At 53.0% G+C, this 25674-nt stretch overlaps 1 protein-coding gene across 1 annotated transcript in view; it reads left to right on the top strand.

Annotated features, from left to right (window-relative positions):
* Positions 1 to 11737: 11737 nt before the first annotated feature.
* CAMK1G (calcium/calmodulin dependent protein kinase IG) overlaps positions 11738 to 25674 on the top strand; it is a 34360-nt gene continuing 20423 nt past the window's right edge. The window contains exons 1-2 of the mRNA XM_065937240.1: positions 11738 to 11777; positions 21628 to 21748. Of these exons, the coding sequence (XP_065793312.1) occupies positions 21657 to 21748 (92 nt within the window). The 5' untranslated portion in view covers positions 11738 to 11777; positions 21628 to 21656. The remainder of the gene's footprint in view (positions 11778 to 21627; positions 21749 to 25674) is intronic.

Below are 25674 nucleotides of genomic sequence, written 5' to 3'. Positions count from 1 at the left end.
CGATGTACACATGTTAGAGAATTTCAGGGTGTATCCAGGAAGGCACTTCGGAAGGTCAACTTATTCATTCAACAGACAAATACTTCAATAGGTGAGTCCTTCAGAACACCTCTGTGCTGAGCACCATGGGGATGGAGACAATCGGCAGGTCATCTCTTTGGTCCTGTTGGGTCCTTTGCATGTCAGGATGTGGGGAGGGGCAGGGCAGGGAACTTGGGGGCAGTCTTAGTTATCACCCTGGAAAGTTTCCAGAAGGTTGATGTCCTGCGGATGACTGGTGTGAGATCACGAATTCCTGAGAGACACAGAATATGCAGGAAGGGGTGGATCATTTCCATGCCTGACGCAGCCCAGCCCCATAGCAGACCCCTGACACTGCTCACCCCCTAGGGGACCCCTGACACTGCCCACCCCCAAGGCAGACCCCTGACACTGCTCACCCCATAGCAGACCCCTGACACTGCTCACCCCATAGGAGACCCCTGACACTGCCCAGTCCCATGGTAGACCCCTGACACTGCTCAGCCCCATAGCAGACCCCTGACACTGCTCACCCCATAGCAGACCCCTGACACTGCTCACCCCAGAGCAGACCCCTGACACTGCTCACCCCCATGGTAGACCCCTGACACTGCTCACCCCATAGCAGACCCCTGACACTGCTCACCCCATAGCAGACCCCTGACACTGCTCACCCCATAGCAGACCCCTGACACTGCTCGCCCCATAGTAGACCCCTGACACTGCTCACCCCCATGGTAGACCCCTGACACTGCTCACCCCATAGCAGACCCCTGACACTGCTCAACCCATAGCAGACCCCTGACACTGCTCACCCCATAGCAGACCCCTGACACTGCCCACCCCATAGCAGACCCCTGACACTGCCCACCCCCATAGCAGACCCCTGACACTGCCCACCCCATAGCAGACCCCTGACACTGCTCACCCCATAGCAAACCCCTGACACTGCTCACCCCCTAGGAGACCCTGACACTGCTCACCCCATAGCAGACCCCTGACATTGCCCACCCCCATAGCAGACCCCTGACACTGCTCACCCCATAGCAGACCCCTGACACTGCCCACCCCAGAGCAGACCCCTGACACTGCTCACCCCATAGCAGACCCCTGACATTGCCCAGTCCCATGGTAGACCCCTGACACTGCCCAGTCCCATGGTAGACCCCTGACACTGCCCACCCCATAGCAGACCCCTGACACTGCTCATCCCCTAGGAGACCCCTGACACTGCTCACCCCATAGCAGACCCCTGACATTGCCCACCCCCATAGCAGACCCCTGACACTGCTCACCCCAGAGCAGACCCCTGACACTGCTCACCCACTAGGAGACCCCTGACACTGCTCACCCCATAGCAGACCCCTGACACTGCCCACCCCATAGCAGACCCCTGACACTGCTCACCCCCTAGGAGACCCCTGACACGGCTCACCCCATAGCAGACCCCTGACACTGCACATCCCATAGCAGACCCCTGACACTGCCCACCCCCATAGCAGACCCCTGATACTGCTCACCCCCATACCAGACCCCTGACACTGCACACCCCCATAGCAGACCCCTGACACTGCTCACCCCATAGGAGCCCCGTGACACTGCACAACCCCATAGCAGACCCCTGACACTGCTCACCCCCTAGCAGACCCCTGACACTGCTCACCCCCTAGGAGACCCCTGACTGCTCACCCCATAGCAGACCCCTGACACTGCACACCCCATAGCAGACCCCTGACACTGCTCACCCCATAGGAGACCCCTGACACTGCCCAGTCCCATGGTAGACCCCTGACACTGCCCCGTCCCATGGTAGACCCCTGACACTGCTCAGCCCCATAGCAGACCCCTGACACTGCCCACCCCATAGCAGACCCCTGACACTGCTCACCCCCTAGGAGACCCCTGACACTGCTCACCCCATAGCAGACCCCTGACACTGCTCACCCCCTAGGAGACCCCTGACACTGCTCACCCCATAGCAGACCCCTGACACTGCACACCCCATAGCAGAGCCCTGACACTGCTCACCCCATAGGAGACCCCTGACACTGCCCAGTCCCATGGTAGACCCCTGACACTGCCCCGTCCCATGGTAGACCCCTGACACTGCTCAGCCCCATAGCAGACCCCTGACACTGCCCACCCCATAGCAGACCCCTGACACTGCTCACCCCCTAGGAGACCCCTGACACTGCTCACCCCATAGCAGACCCCTGACACTGCTCACCCCCTAGGAGACCCCTGACACTGCTCACCCCATAGCAGACCCCTGACACTGCACACCCCATAGCAGACCCCTGACACTGCTCAACCCATAGCAGACCCCTGACACTGCTCACCCCCATAGGAGACCCCTGACACTGCCCACCCCATAGCAGACCCCTGACACTGCCCACCCCCATAGCAGACCCTTGACACTGCACACCCCCATAGCAGACCCCTGACACTGCTCACCCCATAGGAGACCCCTGACACTGCACACCCCCATAGCAGACCCCTGACACTGCCCACCCCCATAGCAGACCCCTGACACTGCTCACCCCATAGCAGACCCCTGACACTGCTCACCCCATAGCAGACCCCTGACACTGCTCACCCCATAGTAGACCCCTGACACTGCTCACCCCCATGGTAGACCCCTGACACTGCTCACCCCATAGCAGACCCCTGACACTGCTCAACCCATAGCAGACCCCTGACACTGCTCACCCCATAGCAGACCCCTGACACTGCCCACCCCATAGCAGACCCCTGACACTGACCACCCCCATAGCAGACCCCTGACACTGCCCACCCCATAGCAGACCCCTGACACTGCTCACCCCATAGCAGACCCCTGACACTGCTCACCCCCTAGCAAACCCCTGACACTGCTCACCCCCTAGGAGACCCTGACACTGCTCACCCCATAGCAGACCCCTGACACTGCCCACCCCATAGCAGACCCCTGACACTGCTCACCCCCATAGCAGACCCCTGACACTGCACATCCCATAGCAGACCCCTGACACTGCCCACCCCCATAGCAGACCCCTGACACTGCTCACCCCATAGCAGACCCCTGACACTGCACACCCCCGTAGCAGACCCCTCACACTGCTCACCCCCATAGGAGACCCCTGACACTGCTCACCCCCTAGCAGACCCCTCACACTGCTCACCCCCTAGCAGACCCCTGACACTGCCCACCCCCTAGCAGACCCCTGACACTGCTCACCCCCTAGCAGACCCCTGACACTGCTCACCCACTAGCAGACCCCTGACACTGCCCACCCCCATAGCAGACCCCTGACACTGCCCACCCCCATAGCAGATCCCTGACACTGTTCACCACCATAGGAGACCCCTGACACTGCACACCCCCATAGCAGACCCCTGACACTGCACACCCCCATAGCAGACCCCTGACACTGCTCACCCCCATAGGAGACCCCTGACACTGCCCACCCCATAGCAGACCCCTGACACTGCCCACCCCCATAGCAGACCCTTGACACTGCACACCCCCATAGCAGACCCCTGACACTGCTCACCCCATAGGAGACCCCTGACACTGCACACCCCCATAGCAGACCCCTGACACTGCCCACCCCCATAGCATACCCCTGACACTGCACACCCCCATAGCAGACCCCTGACACTGCTCACCCCCATAGGAGACCCCTGACACTGCCCACCCCATAGCAGACCCCTGACACTGCCCACCCCCATAGCAGACCCCTGACACTGCCCACCCCCATAGCAGACCCCTGACACTGCACACCCCCATAGCAGACCCCTGACACTGCTCACCCCCATAGGAGACCCCTGACACTGCCCACCCCATAGCAGACCCCTGACACTGCCCACCCCCGTAGCAGACCCCTGACACTGCACACCCCCATAGCAGACCCCTGACACTGCTCACCCCCTAGCAGACCCCTGACACTGCCCACCCCCTAGCAGACCCCTGACACTGCTCACCCCATAGCAGACCCCTGACACTGCACACCCCCATAGCAGACCCCTGACACTGCTCACCCCCTAGCAGACCCCTGACACTGCCCACCCCCTAGCAGACCCCTGACACTGCTCACCCCCTAGCAGACCCCTGACACTGCTCACGCCCTAGCAGACCCCTGACACTGCTCACCCCCATATCAGACCCCTGACACTGCCCACCCCATAGCAGACCCCTGACACTGCTCACCCCCTAGGAGACCCCTGACACTGCTCACCCCACAGCAGACCCCTGACACTGCCCACCCCAGTGCAGACCCCTGACACTGCTCACCCCCTAGGAGACCCCTGACACTGCTCACCCCATAGCAGACCCCTGACACTGCCCACCCCATAGCAGACCCCTGACACTGCACACCCCCATAGCAGACCCCTGACACTGCACACCCCCATAGCAGACCCCTGACACTGCACACCCCCATAGCAGACCCCTGACACTGCACACCCCATAGGAGACCCCTGACACTGCACACCCCCATAGCAGACCCCTGACACATACGCGTCGGTTCCTAGAATAGCATGGCAAAGAGAAGCGCTCACCCACCCAAAGCACACATATGGAGAATTTGAGGCGAGAATTTACTGATGACGGATGGGTCAGAAACAGCCCTGCCAAGAAAGAGGTCTACTCTCCCCGTCAGCCGGAGGGCGGACACCACGTCTGGGCAGAAGGTTGTCAGCAGAGGGCAGCGGCAGCTCGCTCTGGGACGGAGGAAGCCGGGCCACCCCACCTTCCTCTGGAGACGCTGAGAACAGCCCTTCTGCATTGTAACCCTGCCCAAGGCAGGGGACCTGGCATCGGACACATTATTTCAACCGGAAATAGACACAGCATTACTTTTCATATTCCACACACATCGCTTCATGTTATTTGACCCTGCCAGACTCATGGGGTAGACTGACACTGTTAGCCCAATTTCACAGAGCAGAACAGGAAGATCCTTGAGATTTTGACTAATCCCAGCTTGCTTAGATAGAAAAAAAAGAAAAAAAATGCTCTGGGGACAAATGTTTGGTCACCCAATCCCCCGTCTGGGGCATCTCTGTTTGTAAACATGGTGATGTGGGCTGAATTCTTCAGTGAAATTTTTACCATCATAATTTTTATAGGCCAGTCTATTTGTCCATCCGCTGGAGGGTTAGGAAGAAACAGAAAAAGGAAATTAAAATCAAATTGCACAATAGGGTGCTTTGTAAGCAGCCTTAACAAAACTCTGAATCAGGCAAGTGATACGCATGACTGCCTACCCACTACCCTTAACCCCACTCCCTACTGTCTTTCAAGGTCACACTGGTGACCTTGGAGAATCATGATTGATTCCACCAGCTATGGATACGGAAATACTGCAGATAATGATGGACGCGGAGGACAGAGGGTCCTGCAATCTCTGCCGAGGACCGGAAGCAAGTTCCCACATAGAAACTGACAAGGTCATCAGCCAAAAATCCAAAGTCTGGGGTAATAGGCTTTGTCCTGTCCCCCATTTCTTCCTGGAATGTGGCATATGCCAAGACTGGGCTTATTTGGAAATATGACTCTAGGCAATAAAGCTGACAGATTCTTTCAGCCATAGATACACAGCTAGCATGCGAAGAGGGGATTAGGTGAAAATCTACTCACCTTGTAGGCATTCCACTCACAGGATCCAAAGCCACCTCAGCCACACCCAGACTGGAGCTGATATAACTGAAGGCTTGCTTAACCTTGACAGAAGCTGAAAAGGACAGAAAGATGTGAGGGAAGGGTATATGGGATGGAGGAATCACAGGAAAGAGGAAAGAAGAAAGAGAAAGCCCAGGTGTCATGGACTAATACCTTCCTCCCTAGGTAGAGTGGGGCATGGGGAAGTAGCCAGAGATGCTGACTGAATGGGCCACCCAACACCCAACTCTGAGGACCCTAAAGAAATTGCAAGATGCAACAAAACCAGAAGAAAAGAAATATTTGGTATCTTCTTTTGTATTCTGCGTGTGCACGAGGCAGCTCATGGTAGCCTGTTACTAATGGACTGACCTCCTGCTCCGTCCATCATTAAAGGTGTCAAACACAGGACACACCAGAAAACTCTCCTTTTAGGTTTTACTCGGCGCTTTGATTTTTCAGACCTTTGTGGGACAGGCTCTCTGCCAGGCAATAGGGTCATCATAGAAGTCATTGAGACATGGTTCCTATCCTTAGAGAACTTGTCACTTCTGGGCCAAACGTGACATGTATCAGATGGAGCAAGCTGCATGCCCCTGCAGAGAAGGGGCCTTGGGAGAACAGAGAGGGTGCTCCCTTTTGCCTGTGGACCCAAAGAAAGGTGTTTAGATGAGGAGACTTTTTATAAGCCCACCTCAAATTGAAAAATGAGCACACCACAGGCTGCAGGAACAATGCAGACCATGTCTGTTCCCGGAAGCACTAGAAATCTGGTGTCTTATTTTTAAAACAAATAAATACTAAAGTAGCAGTATCACACTGATTCACACCTGTGTGCCAGCCTGTCTCTGCTGTCCTGTCCTTTCCATCCCCTCCCCATCTCCCCCTCCCCATTCCCACTCCTTGAGCTTGTTCTATTCTCTATTAACCAACTTCAGTGAGAATGTGTTATGACATCAGTGGGATTTGCTCCTTGGAGGCCCCTCCCCACTCATTATCCTTTCCATCGTACTTTGAAGATCTCGCACAATTGCCTCTTTTCCACCTTCACCAGCAGCAACTGGGGCTCCTCTCCCTCCTGCTCCCCCAGCGCAGCTCAGTGTACTTCTCTGTTCCGAAAGGTATGGCTCCTCTCCACCCCAGGGCCTTTACAAATGCTGTTCTTTTCTTCTAGCTCATTCTTCTTTCTTCTGACTCCAGTTTGAAAGTTCCTTCCTCAGGGCTGGTAAGATCCCCCTAACATACAGTTTCTTAATGCCCTAAACTGTTCTTAGTACTCATCACAATTGTAATTGTCTGTATTTGCTTAAGATCCTACGTTACTGCTGGAACACAGAATTCATTAGGGCAGAGGCTGTGCCTATTGTGTTTATTAATGTATACTCAGAGTCTAGCTAAATCGCCCAGGACCAAGGAGGAGCTCGCAAATATCTGTTGCATGAATAAATGGATGGAGATTGTTTTCCCTTCCCTTTTCCACCCTGGCACCTCATCATGTCTTGTTATTTGTTTTCCAGAAAGCTCAATCTGAGATATAATTAAATGTAAAAGACAAATAGCAACGAACGCCCCCCACTACTTTATTTCTTGACCTTTACTGTTATTTCCTCTTTTTGAATTTATCTTTTCCCTTTATTTGCTGTATGATTCCTCTACCTACAATACTAAATTTATTTTGTGATTTGGGGCACTTTAGTAACAGAGCTGGTGCAATGCATGCTAACTCTTTAAACAAAAATAAAAATTAACCATTTTAGCATAAAAAATATAAAAGACAGCACCGACCAAGGGGAGGCAGGCAAGAATCTGCTCTTTGACAGGCAAAGGATTGCTCTGTCCTCATGAGTGTGCTTCCCTTTTCTCCTCCTTATCCTAACCACAGGGAGACCCCTTATTTTGTTCATTTCAGGGATAAGTGTGACCGCGCGGAGGCAGCAGAGGTGAGGACCTGGGGAATACACCTGGCCACTTCTCCTTTTGCCAGCATCACTGTGAACTTAACAGCTTGATAAGTCAGACCCACCAGCTATTGTGGGGTGAGAGGACACTCTCTGACTGACAAGGGCACCCCCTTCAGGCCAACTCCTCCTCATCCCCACTCCTCCCTCTTCTGGCCCTCGTTCCCTCAGGTCTTGGTGACCACACAGCTTCTCTGCTGGTTTTCCAGGCTCTGATCTCTCCGAGCATCAAGTACATCACGACTGGGCTCCCACCAATACCCTCGCTTCAGAACCTGCTGCCTTGGTGGGCAAGCCCACAGCCCCGCTGTTTCATCCTGCCCAGCCAATCTAATCTCCCGCTGCACTGCAGGCTGTCATCTCCAGCCCGCGCCTTGTACGTTCCAAACTCTGGGTTTTCCTAATGCCATCCCACCCACCACAGCTCCCAGATCCGGTCCTATTCGTTCTTAAGGCCCAGGCTGACCCCCAGGAAACCTGCCCTGACCTCCCGAGCCCAGAGCTGGCTCCCCATGGCTGCATCTCTGGTGACAGCGGGAGTTAACAGCATCCTGGCTGCTGTTGCTTCATCTCCAGCTGTTCTCTGTGATTCAGTTCAGCTCAGTCACTCAGTCGTGTCCGACTCTTTGCGACCCCATGGACTGCAGCATGCCAGGCCTCCCTGTCCATCACCAACTCTCAGAGTTTACACAAACTCATGTCCATCAAGTCAGTGATACCATCCAACCACCTCATCCCCTGTCATCCCTTTCTCCTCCTGCCTTCGATCTTTCCTAGCATCAGGGTCTTTTCAAATGAGTCAGTTCTTTGCATCAGGTGGCCAAACTATTGGAGTTTCAGCTTCAACATCAGTCCTCCCAATGAATATTCAGGACTGATTTCCTTTAGGATGGACTGGTTGAATCTCCTTGCAATCCAAGGGACTCTGAAGAGTCTTCTCCAACACCACAGTTCAAAAGCATCAATTCTTTGGCTCTCAGCTTTCTTTATAGTCCAACTCTCACCTCCATACATGACTATTGGAAAAACCATAGCCTTGACTAAATGGGCCTTTGTTGGCAAAGTAATGTCTCTGCTATTTAATATGCTTTCTAGGTTGGTCATAACTTTTCTTCCAAGGAGTAAGCGTCTTTTAATTTCATGGCCGCAGTCACCATCTGCAGTGATTTTGGAGCCCCAAAAAATAAAGTCTGCCACTGCTTCCACTGTTTCCCCATCTATTTGCCATGAGGTGATGGAACCAGATGCCATGATCTTAGTTTTCTGAATGTTGACCTTTAAGTCAACTTTTTCACTCTCCTCTTTCACTTTCATCAAGAGGCTCTACAGTCCTCTGTGTTTGTTTATGTTTAGTAAACATTTTGTTAAATTGCTGATTGGGGGAAACATAGTGATAAGACCACTACAAGAATCTAAAGGGGGTCAGACTGCAAGCATGGGTGTGTATGTGCATGTGTGTGTGCGTGTGCATACGTGTGCACGTGTTATCAGGCCCAAAGCTGTCTTCCACCTCCTTGGGAAACATTTTTCAGTCACCTCTGTCAGTACCGGAGCAGTGGGATGTTCTGTCCCCGCTCTGACCTCTAATGTCTGGCGTGTGACCCAATCAGTACCTGCCTCCTGAACTCGGCATAAAGAGGTGACACTGTGCCCCACGCAGTCTAACACCTGCTGAGCCTACTTGTGTTTGCGCAGCTGAGAACTCAGTCCCAGCGCTGTGGCTCGCCAGCACCAGCAGCGTGCATGGAGATGGGAGGGAACTGGCAGGAGGAGGCCAGCGGATGCTCACAGACAGGTCCTTGCCCGATTCAAAGTGGCATCAGAATACAAGGGACTCTGTCAGTACAGAACTGACGGGCTCCTGTGTGGACGGTAGAAGCTCTGTGAGTGTGGATTCTGAGTCTGACTTCCATCTTCAATCCCTAGTACAGAGTCAGTGCTTGATACATAGTTAAAGAGTGAGTGTACGTATGTGCATGATGGGGGAGACTCCAGAATTCAGCTCCCTCAGAGCTGCTAACATCTTTGGTGCCCATGGAACTTACCTGACTCACTCATACAGTGATAAACTCCCTGGTTCCAGTGTCCAAGCAGGAAAAGGAGAGCTGCCCTCCTTTTACCTCTGGGTAAGCAGGGATGCTATACCCAGAGAATCTAAGCACTAAGTGGAAGCTAGACCCATAGGATTAATACACTATTATTCTCGTGACCAATACTGATGAGTAATGACATGTGCACCTACCATGAGAAGTCCTATCTTATTTGACTCTCAAAGGCATTTCCACTTCTGGTGGAACCTATCTGGTTCATCACTAAATATTGGCCGAGTGCCTACCCTGTGAGGGACACAGGAGGGTTAGGGAAACGAGGTCAAGAGGGTGGGGAGAGAGGCAAAATCACTCTGCTAAGAACTCTCTGTTCCAGAAGGGAGACAGCAGTGGAAACACAGACTAGAATTCAAGGCAGACAAAGATTAAGAGAGCGGTAGATGAAAAGTTCTGGGAACCACCACAGAGAAAGGAGTGATTCCTTCCAAGGAGGCGAGGAAATCATAGACGGGTTTATGGATGAGATGGCATTTGATGTAAGCTTTTAAAACCTATAGCATTTCCGTAGCCTGAGAATGAAGAAAGGCCTTTCTACCCTGATAGAGCTCCAGAAGCAAAGGTCAGGAGCTCTGGAAATCCGCCGTGTGTTAGAAATCAGTGTCTCTCATGATGTGGCTGGAGCATCAGCTAGGTGGACAGAGGGACTCGGGGGTGGAGGGGGGCAGGGTACTATCGTGCCAGATCCTGTAACGCCTGCAATGATGGGATGAGGTGTTTGGACTATTTTTTGTAGGGAATGGATATTTTTGAGGGATCATTCTACCAAAAGTTAAAGTTGCATACTGCTAGCTCACACTCACCGACAACCTACCAAGTGCCAGGCACTGTTCTAAGCCTTCTGCCTTGCTCCACTCCACTAGTGCATGAAATAAGTTCAGTGATCATCCATTGACCAGATGAGAAAACTGAGGCACAGAGAGGTTAAGCCACTTGTCCAAGGTCACACACCCAGTCAATAGACAACCCAGGCATCCAACCCAGAAGCCTTCTCCAGAGCCTCTTTTAACTATCCCAGTGGACTTCCTCACCCAGGGGCCAATTAGAATCTAGGTTATTACAACAGGACCCAAGAGAGGAGAAGGGGGACCTGAATTAAGGTTGTGGAGATGAAAATAGATGTCCCCTTTTACATAAGAAAGGGGGGCAGGGAATATATATATTCTTTTGTTTGCATCTGCATGAAACGCTGGAGACACAGGAGAAACTAATCGAAGCAGCCACTTGTACAGGGCGGGGTGGGCGGGGAGTGGATGGGGTGAGATGCCGTTAGGTATGGCTTTCAATAGAATCCTGATCGCAGACCCATAGGAATGTGCTGTTTATTCAAAAAACCCAAGTGATAAAAACTGGAAAGGCACAATTTAAAAGCTTAGAGTTTCCGGAAGGAGGGGAATGGTCTCCTTGGGGTCCAACAGGTTAGGACTGAAAAGAGGATGGCAGGCTTGGGGATCGGATTGCTTTGCTTCTAGAAACAGGGGAGGCATCACCGATATCGGGTGAAACTGTCCAGCACCGTGTCCCCCCGAGGGACATCCAAGTGCTTCTCCTCCCGTTCTGTGAGACCCGGGGGGCCCTGCAGCCAGTATAGATGTCTTATTGCTCAGGAAGGTATCTGAAACATACACCAGCTGCTGCGTGGTTAAGAGGGAGACTGAGGCAGGCAGTCTCTGATTTTCTGTTACCACCCCATTCAGGCCAATGGCAATCTTTGTCATTTTGTTTTTGCCTTTGATTCTTCCCCTCTCTGCATCACACGTGTCAACACAAACACAATCACACATGCAGCGTAAAAGGGGCCCTGGGCAAAAGGATTTTTTCTGGATCTGCTCAGAGGGAAGCAAAGGCGGAGGAAAGGAAGGAGACATGCAAGCCGCCCTAGCTCCTTTTCCTCCCCTTTAAGGCTGCTTGGTTACGGTCCTGGGGAAGAAAACCTCTGCATTCCTCCCCTTTAATTCGGTGTATTGTTGAAGCGCTGGAGCCGCTTAGCCTCCCAGACCTGTAGGAGCTGGAGTGGGAGGACCATCGAGGACCATCTCTCGGAGTCCCTGGGTAAGATGAACCTGCTTCTTTGTTTGGTCCGGGGAGCTTTCCTCCCTCGGCCGGAGGCAGCTGGAACCAAGAGAGTGGGTTTGAACAGCCACTCCTGCAAGCAACTTGGGTGTTAATTTCAGCCCCAGGTCCTATCTTGCCTGAATCTGGAGTGTCAGAGGGAAGTTGTAGCTGCCTGGGAAGATAAGTCTGAATGGAGGTCTGGGAGGGAATCTCGTGGGGATGGGGGGCGGGCAGTCATCTGGCCATAACTTCAGGGCTGGTTTGAGTGGAAACCTTCTGCACTTCTGGGCACAGAAAGGGGAGCAAAATATTCGTATGTGCCTCACCTGCCATGCCCGCCTGCATTCCAGGGACAGTCCAGTCGGCTCTGTGCCTGGAGGGGCCGGCCATGTGCAGGGTGTCAGGAGTTGCAGCATCCTCACCGCCCTGCCTGCATCTCTTAACCTCTGACCCATCTGTCAAATGGGGCAGTGCCCTGTTCGGTTGTTGTGAGAATTAGGAGAGCCAGTGCGGGGGTGGAAAAGGAGGTTAGTAAACAGCCTGTGGCTTCACAGACCCAAGGAAGGCAGACCAGCCTCCGTCCGTCCTGGCCGGTCCCCGGCTGCGTTAGGATGCAGAACTCAGCGCAGGCACCACTGTCAGTCACGCGGCTCCGCCCTCACCTTCCCCGGGGGCGCGTCTGTCTCCCCCTCCGTCTTGCCGCTTCCCTAGTTCAGTTCTCAGGTCACAGTGGTCACAGGGTCTGGACTCACCACCACCACCCCCATCCGCGCTGGGGCCCCTTCTCTCCACGTAACTTTGACGCACGAGCGTTAACCCTGAAGCTCCCGGAGGCAGTGGTCCGCGCTCTCTCACCGCTGCCCGGGCAGCGCCGCATGGCTGGCCTGCTGCTTGTTCTGGAATCAGATCAACCGATGAAGAGGAAGATCTCTGAGAAGGGTCACGGGAGTCAAGAGGGTTCCCTCTTGGGTAAGGAGACCATCTTTCTCATATCAGAGGCTGGAGACAGTCCGGCCCCCGGCAGTCCTACTTGACTGAAGCTTTATCTAGGACCAAAGACAAGACCCCACAGGCCATAGCACAGAGCGCTTAGTAATCCCTGGTGTGGGGACCACACTTGACAGTGCGTGTGCTTTTAACCATCTTTAAGACAAGCCCGTAGGGTTGGTGGGGCGCATCGCATTTCCTCTGAGGCTCCACCAGGCAGAACTGGATACTGGTCGTATCCGTTTGATGACAGCGGCATTTGCACCCAGATCTTCTGATAGAATCAGAGACCCTTCCGTGATACTACACTACAGATGGCTATGGTGTGGGTGTGGGTGTTTGTATGTGTATTAAGAGCACTCTTTAGAAAGATAGGGCAAAACTTTGGGAAAGAAGCTCAAGGTTAGAGTGAGAAAAGGTTTGCGCTGGAGCCAGGAGTCACTTAGGCATTAGATAGATGTCCAGCCTCGGCGTAAATTTGAGAAAGCTGAGAGATCCAGGCTTCCCAAATCATGGGAGCCAGCCATGTGTTCCAGGGGCAATCAGTCTGGTGGTGGGGTTACAGGAGAGCATCCTGAGGATGAGGTCGGAGGTAAGTGAAATTCCAACAACCACCTCCAGGAAAGAGGCAACAGGTACCACGTGGGGAGGGGTGCGGGGTGGACAGGGAGACCGCTGTCGGGGGTCTGACGGGCTGGGGCTTGTGCCCGCTCTGTCCCCTCCTGTGTTAGATTTAGGTCATTTTTCTTAATATCTCCACCTGTCAGTACCTGCACTGCAAAATGGGGTTAAGGATCCCTCCCTTGAGGGACATTGCAGGGAAAGCCCCCAGCACAGGCATGGCCCAGGGGTTCGGTCTGCGGCAGCGAGCGCCTGAGGGTCTGGGTGCAATTCCCGGCGGCGACGGAGATGAATCTCGCTCTAGGAGGACGGCGCCTCGCTGGCTCCCTGTCCCCCATTCACACACAGACTAGCGGCCAGAAATAAATAAGCCCTGGGGCCCAGCCGCAGCCTGCCAGAGGCAGCGGAGTGAATGAGCTGCAGCATGAATGAGGGAGGGCGGCTGTCTGCAAACAGGCTGCGAGCCGGCGCTACAACCCTGGTCAAGGGCGAGGGGGCTGGGGCCGGGCAGCCGCCTGCGTGAATGCGAGCTAGCGATGGGGTTGGGGGTGGGGTGGGGGCGCTGCAAGGGCTGTGGATGGTTGTCGGTGTCCCGGAGCGGGGTGTGGGGAAGGGGAAGCGTGATATAACTCAGAGCTTCTCCAGTGGTGTAACCCACGGCCATAGCGAGCTCAAGACGGTCCTTCCTCCTGCTCCCACTCCCCGCGATCCCTCCTCTCAACCTCCCAGGGGCGCAGTAGAGCGAGCCCCACTTGGGTACCAACGACGCACAGCCCCCCACCCCGCTCTCCCCCACCTCCCGTGTGGGAAAGGGTCTTAAAGGCAAAGCGTGGCAGACACACAGCTAAGCCTAGGTGGGATGATGGGAAAGAATAGCATTGAAACTTGTATATTACCGTGTGCAAAATGGATGACCAGTGCAAGCTCGGTGCATGAAGCAGGGCACCCAAAGCCAGTGCTCTGGGACAACCCAGAGGGAAGGGGTGGGGAGCGAGGTGGGAGGGGGCGTCCAGGATGGGGGGGACACGTGTATACCTGTGGCGGATTCCCGTTGGTTATGTGTGGCAAAAACCATCACAATATTGTAAAGTAATTATCTGCCAATCAAAATTAATTAATTAATTTAAAAAATAATGAGACCCTTGAACACAGCTCAGAACTAGGTGCCCCGATGGAGATCAGCCCACGGAGAAACCCAACTCGGGCAGGGCTCCCTCTGTACTCAGTAGATCTCTTTTGGGGAGAGTAGCAGATAAAATCGTTGGTCTGCATTTCAGGACCGTGATGTATGAAGCGTTTTGTGTCCTCAGGCGCTTTAGAATCACAGCGAGAAGGGGTCACACTTGAGAGGCACGTGGGAGCTGAGACCCGCTGAGGAAACAGCAGACTCGCGTCTCCTGCCGTGCGCTCACCCCTGTTTAAATTGTGTCCCCTCTCCCCCTACCCCCAGCGATCCATCCACGTGCCTGTAAAGCGGGCTCACGGCTTGAGAGGCTGCAGCATGCTTTTGTGCCCACTGATGTATTGGACACCCACAGGAATTCTGGGAAATAGAGACAGCGGGGATTATTAGTCCCATTCAGCAGAGGAGGAAACCAAACACATGAAGAATAAGGAACACGCCCAGCTCTCTCCAGTGACTCATATGCCGACCCCTCAGCCGCCAACCGAACCCCTTATTTCCTCTTTATTTCCTCGACAAGAGGCACACAATAAGCCTTAAGCAGATTGTGAATTCTGGCTTGTCAGTGCGGCAGGGTTTGATTAAACTTAAATGTGGGTTTGAGAGTGAAGTAAACTGCAGGAGGCAATTGAAAAACAACCTTCCTCAGTGACTGGGGGGAGGGTACAGAAGCTGGCGTGCAGAGTTGGCTTTGGAGGCGCCAGATTAGGGGAAGGGCTGGGGAGGCAGCTGGTGTTCCTGGGAGGGTCTGTCCATCGAGAAGTGTCCAGGGGCCTTTCGGGTCGAGGGCACAGGCCCAGGAAAGCGGACCACCCACTTGAGCTGCAGCCCATGGTCAGAGATGGGTTCTGACAGCACGCACAAGGCCCGGCCACGTGCCTGTGCACCAGGAGAAGAGCAGGGCTGTGAGTGATGACAGCAGGCTGCTGGAAATGTCATATATTGCTCAAGTATGCAATCACAGAGCATCAGAGCTGGCCCAGTCTCCACTTTCCCCAGCAGGCTCTGAGCAAGTCTAGGTCTTCTGGATGCTTGTAGGAGTTGCATAAGGAAAGAATTTACAATTACAATCTAGTAAAGTTGGGAGACGCCAGCTTACAGAACATGAAGCAGGTGTCTTTAAAACTCTCAGAGCCGTTAATAAGCTAACACGGATCTTGACTCTCCAAGAAGTGGTAGATAGCAAACCCACTTTGGTTGCAGAGTCTCCTGGGCCGAATATTTCTAAAAAATAAAACAAACAAATGTCAAGGAACCCCAATCTAGTTCATTTTCCTGTTTCTACTAAGGAAAAGGGGAAAGCCCAGAGATGTACAGGACTCTGCCTGGGGCTGCACAGCTCACAGCCAAGCCAAGACTGGAGCCAGAACTTGACCTCTTTCTAGTGCACTTCCCAGCCCAGAGGATGAGAAGTGCAATTCAGTCCAGGAAAACGTGGGGCCTGGGCCAGAAACTGTCCCAGCGTCGGTCTTTTAGCCTCGTTATGGCCAGACAATGTATATGTTCCTCTGGTTCTGTGGGCCCCAGCCTGGAGACAGAGAGTACAGTCTTATGAAAGATGAGCCAACTGATAACCCCCTCCCAAGACCCACGGCCCTTTCTGAGTCATGCTCTCAGGGAGTGGAAAATTCCAGAAGCTGTCCCAGGATGGGCTGATCCCTCTGGGGTCTGTGAAAGATCTACACCTGGCCCCACAGGAAGGCTCTGAGGCCTGCCCAGCATGCCCCCCGAGTCATCCACACCTCCTCACTCAGAAGCCTCAGGTGAGACCCTGGGGAAGACACTTCGCATAGACAGAGTTGAGAGCCATTATCTGTGGGTTTAGGCAGCAGACCTGCTGCTCCAAGATTCTCCCCTTCCCTGTGTCCATCTCCCCCAGTTTACTCACATCCAACTTAGAAACCTATTGTGGGTTTGGGAGATATACATTTGGACTGCATTGAATTGAATTCCTCTGGATTCAAACGTGGTGCCCCTGAGATTTGGGGACATTTGATCAGGTGGAGTGACACCCTAAAGCAATTAGCCCTGCTGATTCTTTGTTTTTTTTTAAACTCCTCAGAGCAGAGTCTTATGTGGTTATGACCCAAAATAGAAAACTTCGGCTAAGGAAGCCATGCGGATCAGGGCAGGCAGGGTCCAGGGAGAGAGGGCCCAGGGCAGGTGGAGTCAGGAGGTGACTTGATCCCTTTGGGATATGGTGATGACAATGGCGAGAGCCCTGAAGATAAGCTTCCTCTGCCTTTGAGTTCTGTCTAGAGCTAGTACTGCCCGCCCCCCACCCCCACCACCGCCCCCTGTGACCAGATGGAGCCTGGGAAGGAGAGGAGGACAGCAATGTTCCATGGAAGAAGTATGTGAGGCATGCCTGCCCCCCAGGCTCACAGCCTGAGCATCTCTCACCAGCATCTCATAAATAGCCAGGCTGGCTGCCACCAGCCCATTCCCAGAAGCTCAGAACGGGTCACGATCAGGGGCAGCGCCCACCCGAAGGCTGTGCAGCCTGTCCTTTACGAAGAACTTTTCCATCCGTGGTCTTCCCACCCCCTCGCCCCCCGTCCCCACACCCACAGCTATGAAAGTTTCTCTCCAGAGATCAGGAAGGCCACGGTCTTGCGGGAGACCACACAACGGAGCAGGAACTAGGAGCCAGGCATTGCCCTGCGGGGCTCACTTTAGAACCAAGTGAAAACAATATTGGAGTTTCAACCTCCTCAGAATTTGTTTTTCTTTTTTTCCTCCACTGAAAGGGCCTCGATTACAGAAGTCGAGAGAAGAGGGGGAGGATTTTCAGGCAGAGAAGCAAGAGGCAGCAGTAGCAGGCCGCCCCCACCCCGCCCCAGCTCAGAGTCCACAGGCAGGCCCCCAGCGCACCGGGGCAGCAAGGTCCTGAGGTTTCCCCAAGGTCAAGGAGGGAAAGAAGTGGGACTGAAGTGGGGTTTCAAACAGGGGCCCTGAGCTTTCCACCTGGCTTGGAAGATGGAGCTGAATTGTTAGGGTGGAGTGTATGGGAGGAGGGGTGGGCGGGAAAGATGTTTTCCTATAACTGAGCTTAGACTAAGAATACTCTGTTTTTTAAGCTATTTAAGAGCAATGGGAAAGAAGGAACAGTGAGTACAGAGCTGCTAATGAGGTGGTGGTGCCTCCTGGAGAGTGAGACCATCAATCCTAGGGGGCTCCAGAAAGGGGAGTGATGACTGCCCCGTCGGTGGGCGTGCACTGGAAAGAAGACTCTTGGTTGGCTCCTTATTTGGAAAAGGGCCAAGTGTCTGCTGGCCTGTTGTTCTATGGAGGGGGAGACACAGAGGGAGTCGCACAAACTAATGCTGTTAATTGTCTCCTTTTAAGATCCAAGCCTTGACCCTCATCCCCTACAGCCTTCAAGACTTCTCAGCTGTTGTGTGTTTGGACAGTAAGATGCATTTGATCCAAGTCCAGCTGCCAATAACTCTGATAAGTGGAAGCTGCTAGATTTGGGGCTAAGAATCTGCAGAATAGTACCTGGCTAAAGATAGCCTTCTATTCTAATATTTCATCTTCCCCAAAGCAGTCTCTGCCAGTCACAGTTCATTTGTCTCCACTTTGGAGACTGTGCTCTCAAAGTTCAAGATTAGCCCATCACATTGCTGGTGGGTCCTCCGCTGGCCCATGCCTGGACCCTCAGCTGCTGTGGTCTCTCTGGGCTGCCATCCTGCCGAAAGGAACAAATCAACCAGTGGGCCTAGAGATATGAAGGAGGAGTACACCGGGTCCACATGTGGCTGGACCCAATGCTAAAGAATGCTGATCATTGCCCACGTGTATCTTTCATAACAAGAGCCTCTATGGGGCTTCCCAGGTGGCACTAGCGGTAAAGAACCCATCTGCCAAGGGAGGCGACGTAAGAGACATGGGTTCAATCCCTGGGTGGAGAAGGGCATGGCAACCCACTCCAGCATTCTTGCCTGGAGAATCCCACAGACAGAGGAGTCTGGTCGGCTACAGTCCATAGGGTTGCACAGAGTCAGACACGACTAAAGTGACTTAGCATGTATTGTATAGCCAAGCTGCACATTTACACACAAGATTGAAATGTACAAAGGAAATGTAGCTTCTTTAATTCCTATAAAGCCTTCCCCATGAACTCCAGCCTTCAGTTCAGTTCAGTTCAATTCAGTCGCTCAGTCGTGTCCGACTCTTTGCGACCCCATGAATTGCAGCACGCCAGGCCTCCCTGTCCATCACCAACTCCCGGAGTTTACTCAAACTCATGTCCATCGAGTCAGTGATACCATCCAGTCATCTCATCCTCTGTCGTCCCCTTCTCCTCCTGCCCCCAATCCCTCCCAGCATCAGGGTCTTTTCCAGTGAGTCAACTCTTCACATGAGGTGGCCTTACCAGACAGCAAAAAGGAAAACTTTACATTTGACCTTGTCCATTATAACCTTGTCCATAAACATATGACCTCATGTTTAATAAAGAGTCTCATTTAGCTGATCCAGTGTCTTTGAAGAAAACACACAGCCTTGAGATGACCTTTCCTCCTGTTCTATTTCAAGGCGGCCTTCGATGTTTAAGGTACTTACTTAACCTGCTAGTGGCAGGGAGAAGGGGGCCCCAGACTCATCAGGGGCCTCGGACCCCGGCTCTCGGGGATCTCGCCAGAGGCTGCCCAGTGAGCTCTGCTGTGCACCTGGCTCCATCTGGCCCCCAGGGTGTCGTGCTGACACCTTCCACTAAAGCCCTGATCGCAGACATTTGCCTCCATCCAAGAAGCCCTGACTATAGCAGTCTCTTCTGGACTCTGGTGGACAGGCACTCTGGTAGTTCTATATCCCCTCTCCAGGGCCGTGGGCAGCGGTGAGCTGGTAGATGTTTACTGTCTGGTTCTTGGGGGCCGAGGGAAGGAGGGGAAGAGAAGCCCTGTTGTTAGAATTTGCCTGTTTCCATGGAGTCAGTACTCCCATGGTGGCCGATTCCATGCCAACAGCATGGGGCCACCAAGCATGGAGCACGGTTAGACATCACGAGCTTGTCCAAGCCAGCGGCAGCCCCCTTGGGCCCTGGGGATCTTCTGGAGTCCCTGCAGGCCATGTGACACTGTTTTACCACCCACCTCTAGGCCTGCCCAGAGGTGACTGTTCAATGCGGTTGCAGTCAGAGTTCCTCCTAGGCTTGCAGTCTCCCACCATCAGGGTCCTGGGGAGCCCACCCATCCACGTTCCTTGATCTCCTCTGCTCCTGGATGGGTGCTTACTCCAAGAGGGTTAAAAACCAAAATGTATACTTCTGCCAACTACACCATCTGTCTCCCCATCTCTTTCTCAGGATCCACTTGGGCCAGAATTGTCAGTCTTTCCACGCCTCTTCCTCCTAGCAAGGACCACGCTTGGTCACATTCTTCTTATTTCCAGGGTCTTAGGCCTCCCAGGTATGACTTAAAGGCAGAAAAGAACCTAGAAGCTACCTTATGACACGAGTCCTCCCTGACCTTCCCCTAAAGCAGACCCGGGAGACCTGATTGTCTCTGTAACAAGCTCAGGTTCTGTGCTTTCACGGTTTACCCAGGCTTCGTCACTGTGTACATATCAGCTCACTTGCTTGGCTCCTGACTTCTCCAGTCTTCTGGCCCTTTGAAAGTCAGGGCAACCACCTACGTTCTTCATCTGACCACTGGGTTATACACTGAGTACCATAAGCAATGTTACCTTGCAGTGAAATGTAACAGGAACCCATTTGTCCAGAAACGTATTAAAAAACACTAAAAAGACCACAGAACTAGGCGTCAGGAGGCTAGAATGCAGTGTAATACAGTAGGGGATACACAGCTTCTGTTCCTAATCTTGAATAAGAAATCTAGAATGCAAATCATTAGCCCTATAATCTTGGCTAGATGATCTGGTCTTCAGATACATCCTGAATCATCCTTATAAAAGATTTGAGATCTGCTCTATCTACTGCACTAGGATCTAACACTACTCTGGTTCTCCAGTTCTTATTTCGTCAATCAGGAAAACAAATGACACACACTGATGGATGAAGAGAGTTTACCAAAGGTACTATTTAGGGGGAATCAGATAGGGTACATACAGCCCCTGGCACATCGTAGGTGCTGACAGTTGAATAAATACAGTATTTAGTATTGAGAGAAGCCTAATATAAACTCGGGGCACATTTCCATTCAGATTTTAATGAGGAACTATTTTTACAGCACTGTGCTAAATGCTGTGGGCGTTGCAAAGGAAACAACACAATGCTCATTCATCTACTATTCATTCACTTAACTAAGAAAAGTAGGAGAGAAGTTAAGAATAGTAATGATTGGAGGAGGCAGCCAAGCTGTGATAATAGAGAGAAGTCCGGCTGACTCGGTAGTCTGAATCAATAAAAAAACTTTGGGCTGTCATTTCCTTCTCCATGGGATCTTCCCCACCTAGGGATCAAACCTGGGTCTCCAGCGTTGCAGGCAGATTCTTCACTGTCTGAGCCAGCAGGGAAGCGCTAGTTTCATAAACAGTTCAGATCCCTTCAAGGTGGATAGAAAGAAAGAAAGTGAAGTCACTCAGTCGTGTCCAACTCTTTACGACCCCATGGACTGTAGCCTACCAGGCTCCTCTGTCCATGGGATTCTCCAGGCAAGAATACTGGAGTGGGTTGCCATTTCCTTCTCCAGGGGATCTTCCCAACCCAGGGATCAAACCCAGGTCTCCCACATTGCAGGCAGACGCTTTACCCTCTGAGCCACCGGGGAAGCCCCATCAAGGTGGATAGTCCCATGTTCATCTATTCATAAATGTGTTATTGTCCTTAAAGACATTCGTACAAGGGGGAGTTTCCATTACTAGAGTCTAAACCCTGTGAGCATGGGACAAGCCCAATGGGCATGTAGTGGACTGTCAATAAAATCTGTCATGGTAATGTAACTTATTTTTGCCAGTTATCCAGATTTTGCTCTCCGTCTTTACTCCTAGTTGTTACATGAAGGTTGTGAGTATTATAGATCCTTTTTACAACTTGCTCTCATCCTATTGGAGAAATTAGCTGATCAGACTCTTTCTTCCCTTCCTCAAACCAAGCATCCCCAGAAGCTTCAACTCTGGAGGCGATGGGTCGAAAGGAAGAAGATGACTGCAGTTCCTGGAAGAAACAGACCACCAACATCCGGAAAACCTTCATCTTCATGGAAGTGCTGGGCTCGTGAGTCCTGGGGCCAAGGCTGGGGCGGCGGGGCTGCCTGCTGAGTGGGGGGCGGTGGTTGGAGACAGCCGTCCTGGGCCAGCAGCAGATGATACAGTCTCAACAGGTCGCAGGAGCAGAGGAGGGCCTTCAAGGGGGAATTCAGGGAAACGCACCTGGGGTGATACAGAGTCAGTTCAGCCCTCTCCCCAAGGTTCTGCCTTCTCACCCACGAGCCCCCCGCCCTGCTTCCAGATCCATAACAACGTGTGAGTCCTGCCCTGGTTGCAGGGAAGAGGAGTTCTGGAGCACTTCCAGGGATCCTGTGACCTGAACCTTCCTGGGCCTCCTCCCATGGATTCCTCATTCCACTCCCCACCCCAGTGAACAGGTCAAACCCACTGTCTGCTATCGACAGAAGGTGGTGCTTCTGAGGCTTGGAAGCCAATGGGTTACACACACCTGAATTGCCTCCCACCATCACCATCTTCTGGGGCTTCCCTGGTAGCTCGGCTGGTAAAGAATCCGCCTGCAATGCAGGAGACCCCAGTTCGATTCCTGGGCCAGGAAGATTCCCCTGGAGAAGGGATAGGCTGCCCACTCCAATATTCTTGGACTCTCCTGGTGGCTCAGACAGTAAAGATTCCGTCTGCTGGGTTCAGTCCCTGGATTGGCGAGATCCCCTGGAGGAGGGCACGGCGACCCACCCCAGTACTCTTGCCTGGAGAATCCCGTGGACAGAGGAGCCTGGCGGGCTGCAGTCCATGGGGTCGCAAAGAGTCGGACACAGCTGAGCTCACATGCACAACCGCCACCACCACCATCTTCTCGGCTGCATGCTGAAGTACCATGTTGGAAAAATAAAGTCAGGTTATAGCCAAGCTCCTACCCGCCGCTGGGGTGTCTGTGCCTGCCCCTTGACAGCGAATGCACGCCTGGGGAAGCAGAGACCGCCTGTCTGGGGCTGACTCTCCACTTAGTCCTGCCTCGCCTCCAGGAGGCCCCAGCCTCTGACACAGGCTGGCAGCGGCTCCAGGCCACCGGCTCCCATGGCCGCCGAACTCCTGCTGGCCAGCTAATTAGTCTGGGCTAATTGGGCCAGGGATGCGAGGGGCCCTTCGTGGGCTGTCCACGCAAGCCAGCTTTCCTTTGAGCCAACTCCGGCTAAGTTTAGCTCCCTCCGCCTGGCTAGGAGGCAGTGACCTCAGGCGATGATGCTGCCCACACAGTCTCTGAAACCAGAGAGGAGCCGGATCAACCCTGAGAGAAGACCCCTGGGCCCTCCCGCCCCAGGCAGGGGAGGCACCCAGCACACAGGAGGGTCTCAGCGGCCACCCCGGGCCTCAGAGCATCCGCTCTCCATGAAGGGCCTTTGCCAAGGCAGGGGTGGTTAGCAGGGGCATTTGGGCAGGAAAGACAGCTCATGAGTGAATCAAAAATGCTTTGCTAAGCATCCCAAAAATTCAGAGAAAGAGGGGAAAGGAAGCCCAGGTCGACAAGAGTGTATTCAGTGTCTGCTCAGACTCGGGCTACAGGACCGTCGGAGACAGAGGCGGGCCACCCTCAAGGAGCTCAGTGAGGTCTGCCAAGTGGCTTCTAAACCCCAGGGGACATGGGAGCCACCTGGGGAGCTTATTATGCCTCTAACTTGTAACTATGAAAATGTTAAGTAAAAGGGAAATAATAGTACAGTGAACTCTGCTATACCTAAGTCCAATAATTGTTCACATTTCACTATATTTGCTTTACACACACACACTTCACTGAACGATTTGTAAACAAGTTGCGTACATCATGACACATCACCTCTGAATCCTTCTGTCTGCACTAAGAACAAAGGCATTTTCTCCTGTATCCACAGTATCACTGTCACAGTCAAGAAAATGAATAATTTCCTAGCATCATTTCAATCTAGGGGGTTTTTGAAAAATACAGCTTCCTGGTCTCAGAATACTAAACTGGAATTTAAAGGGCCAGGACCCGGCGGCCAGCCATCTATTTTGTGTTGTTGTGGCTCTGACGTACCAGCCCAGCACTAACATGAGGGGAGCAGACGGACAAGACGGGGCAAGTCACAGCTGCTGCAGCAGCTACAGCTGAACAGAAGCTCAGGAGAAGGCGCCTCTGCGGTGCTCGGGATGGGGACAGGCAGCCCCAGGCTGCAGACCCCGTGGCAACTCCCAGGTCGGGCGATGTCAGAGGGGCAGCTGGGCAGCGCCGACTTCCCCCGTTCAGCAAGCACCAGGATCTCATGATGAAGGCGCCTTCCCCCAAGTCCTCAGCTCCCCTGGAACCACCCATCAGGGAAAAGAGGCTTTTGTGAAATCTGCCCAGACGTCACCCACAATTCCAGGGCCCTCGGCAGCTGTAGGGACACTTGGCAAAACTCATCCATTACAGAGCATATGTCTTCGAGGGCCAGGCCTCCTTTTTTCATGGCCCAGGAGGAGATTTTTCTTCTTGGTTCCTCCCTTCCTTTTCTAACACCCAGACTCCCAGCAAGAGCAGAAAAGTGTTCAGAGCAGGAAACGCAAATCAAGTTCTATCACAGCAAATGCTCTTAGCTCAAAGCTCGGCCCGTCTTGCCTTCTGACCCACGCAACCTTGGCCTCTGAAAACTAGCTCTCTGCTCCCCCATCTGGCAGATGGCACAATTAAGTGTTCTAATCCTTTCTCACACACACACACACACACACACACACACACACACACACCATGCATAAAGCAGCCTGAGCAGAAAGAGCAGTAATTACCACAACATTGCACAACCCTAGGAGATGCCACCCACTGCAGGATAGATCCCCCAGGAAGGTCTTAGTTTGATCTCATTTTCCAAGTGGACTCAGAGAGGGTGTCAGCTTTGAAATCAGGGAACCATCCTCGTGTGGTTCCAAAGATACAGGCAAAAAGGAGAAATCTGAAGGCAAACCTGAGACCATCACAGATGGAAGGAAACTTTAAGGCCATGTGGTTCAACTCTCCTTTTACAATAAGGAAAGCAAGGTCTTACAATGAGTAGAACGCAGTGATAATCCCAGTCCAAACTTCCTGTCCATTCACCCACCCAACCTCCCTTCCTCCATCCGTCCATCACACAAACACAGGAGCATTTTCCACCCAGAGCCAGGCATAGGACCTGGCGCCCTCCACATCCATCTCCCCTCATCCTCTGCCTCATCTGTCACAAACGGGGCTGGACCACCCTCCAGCGGCCCCACCCCTCCCTGCTGTTCTGCACTTGCAGGCCTTTTAATCCTGCTTCTTCCCCACCCCCACCTGAAGCATCACTTCCAACTTGATTTTGCCCTGGGCTCAGCCTCACTGAGCCCTGAAGCCTGAGCTCGGCATGTTCTTAAGTCAGAGGGCCACGGATGATGTGCTTCTCAGCCGACGCAAGAGGTCGCTTTGTACACATTAGGGGGGAAAAAGCCCTTTTCTCTAGCTTGCTGTCCAGAGCAAAAATGTTATCGTAATTATTGTATGAAAGGATACAGTGGCTCTGAGGTGACGGCCTCTGCTGGGATTGCGCAGTATGTGACCCACCCCCCCAAGCACAGCCGAGGCCCTCTCTTAAGTGTCTGTTTCCTGTGGGGTCACAGCACTTCCTGCGGATCTGTCTGTGTGTTATTTCTCACACTAGATTCTAAGCCAGACCAATACTCATCCCAGGGCCTGACACAGAGAGGTTCTGTCAGCTCAGCCAGCCTTCATGGAAAGCCTGGTAACATTTTTCAAAGTGAATGCTAATTGCCCGTTTGTCTGGGCTCTTCACTAACTTACAGGCTGCTTAAGAGCAGAATAAAAACTTTGGTTTTTATCTCTAGTGTCTAAGACTCAGTAAATCTCGATTGGAGGGATGAGTGAATGAATGAATGAATAGAGCAAGCGCTGAAGGCTCTAATTAACTCGGTTCCACGTGCAGCTGGGGAAACAGGAAACAGGCATGC

Source organism: Muntiacus reevesi, chromosome 5, assembly GCF_963930625.1.
Source record: "Muntiacus reevesi chromosome 5, mMunRee1.1, whole genome shotgun sequence".
NCBI classification, from domain to species: Eukaryota; Metazoa; Chordata; class Mammalia; order Artiodactyla; family Cervidae; genus Muntiacus; species Muntiacus reevesi.
The sequence above is the reverse complement of the archived record's forward strand: the minus strand, read 5'-3'. Positions and strand labels throughout refer to the sequence as shown.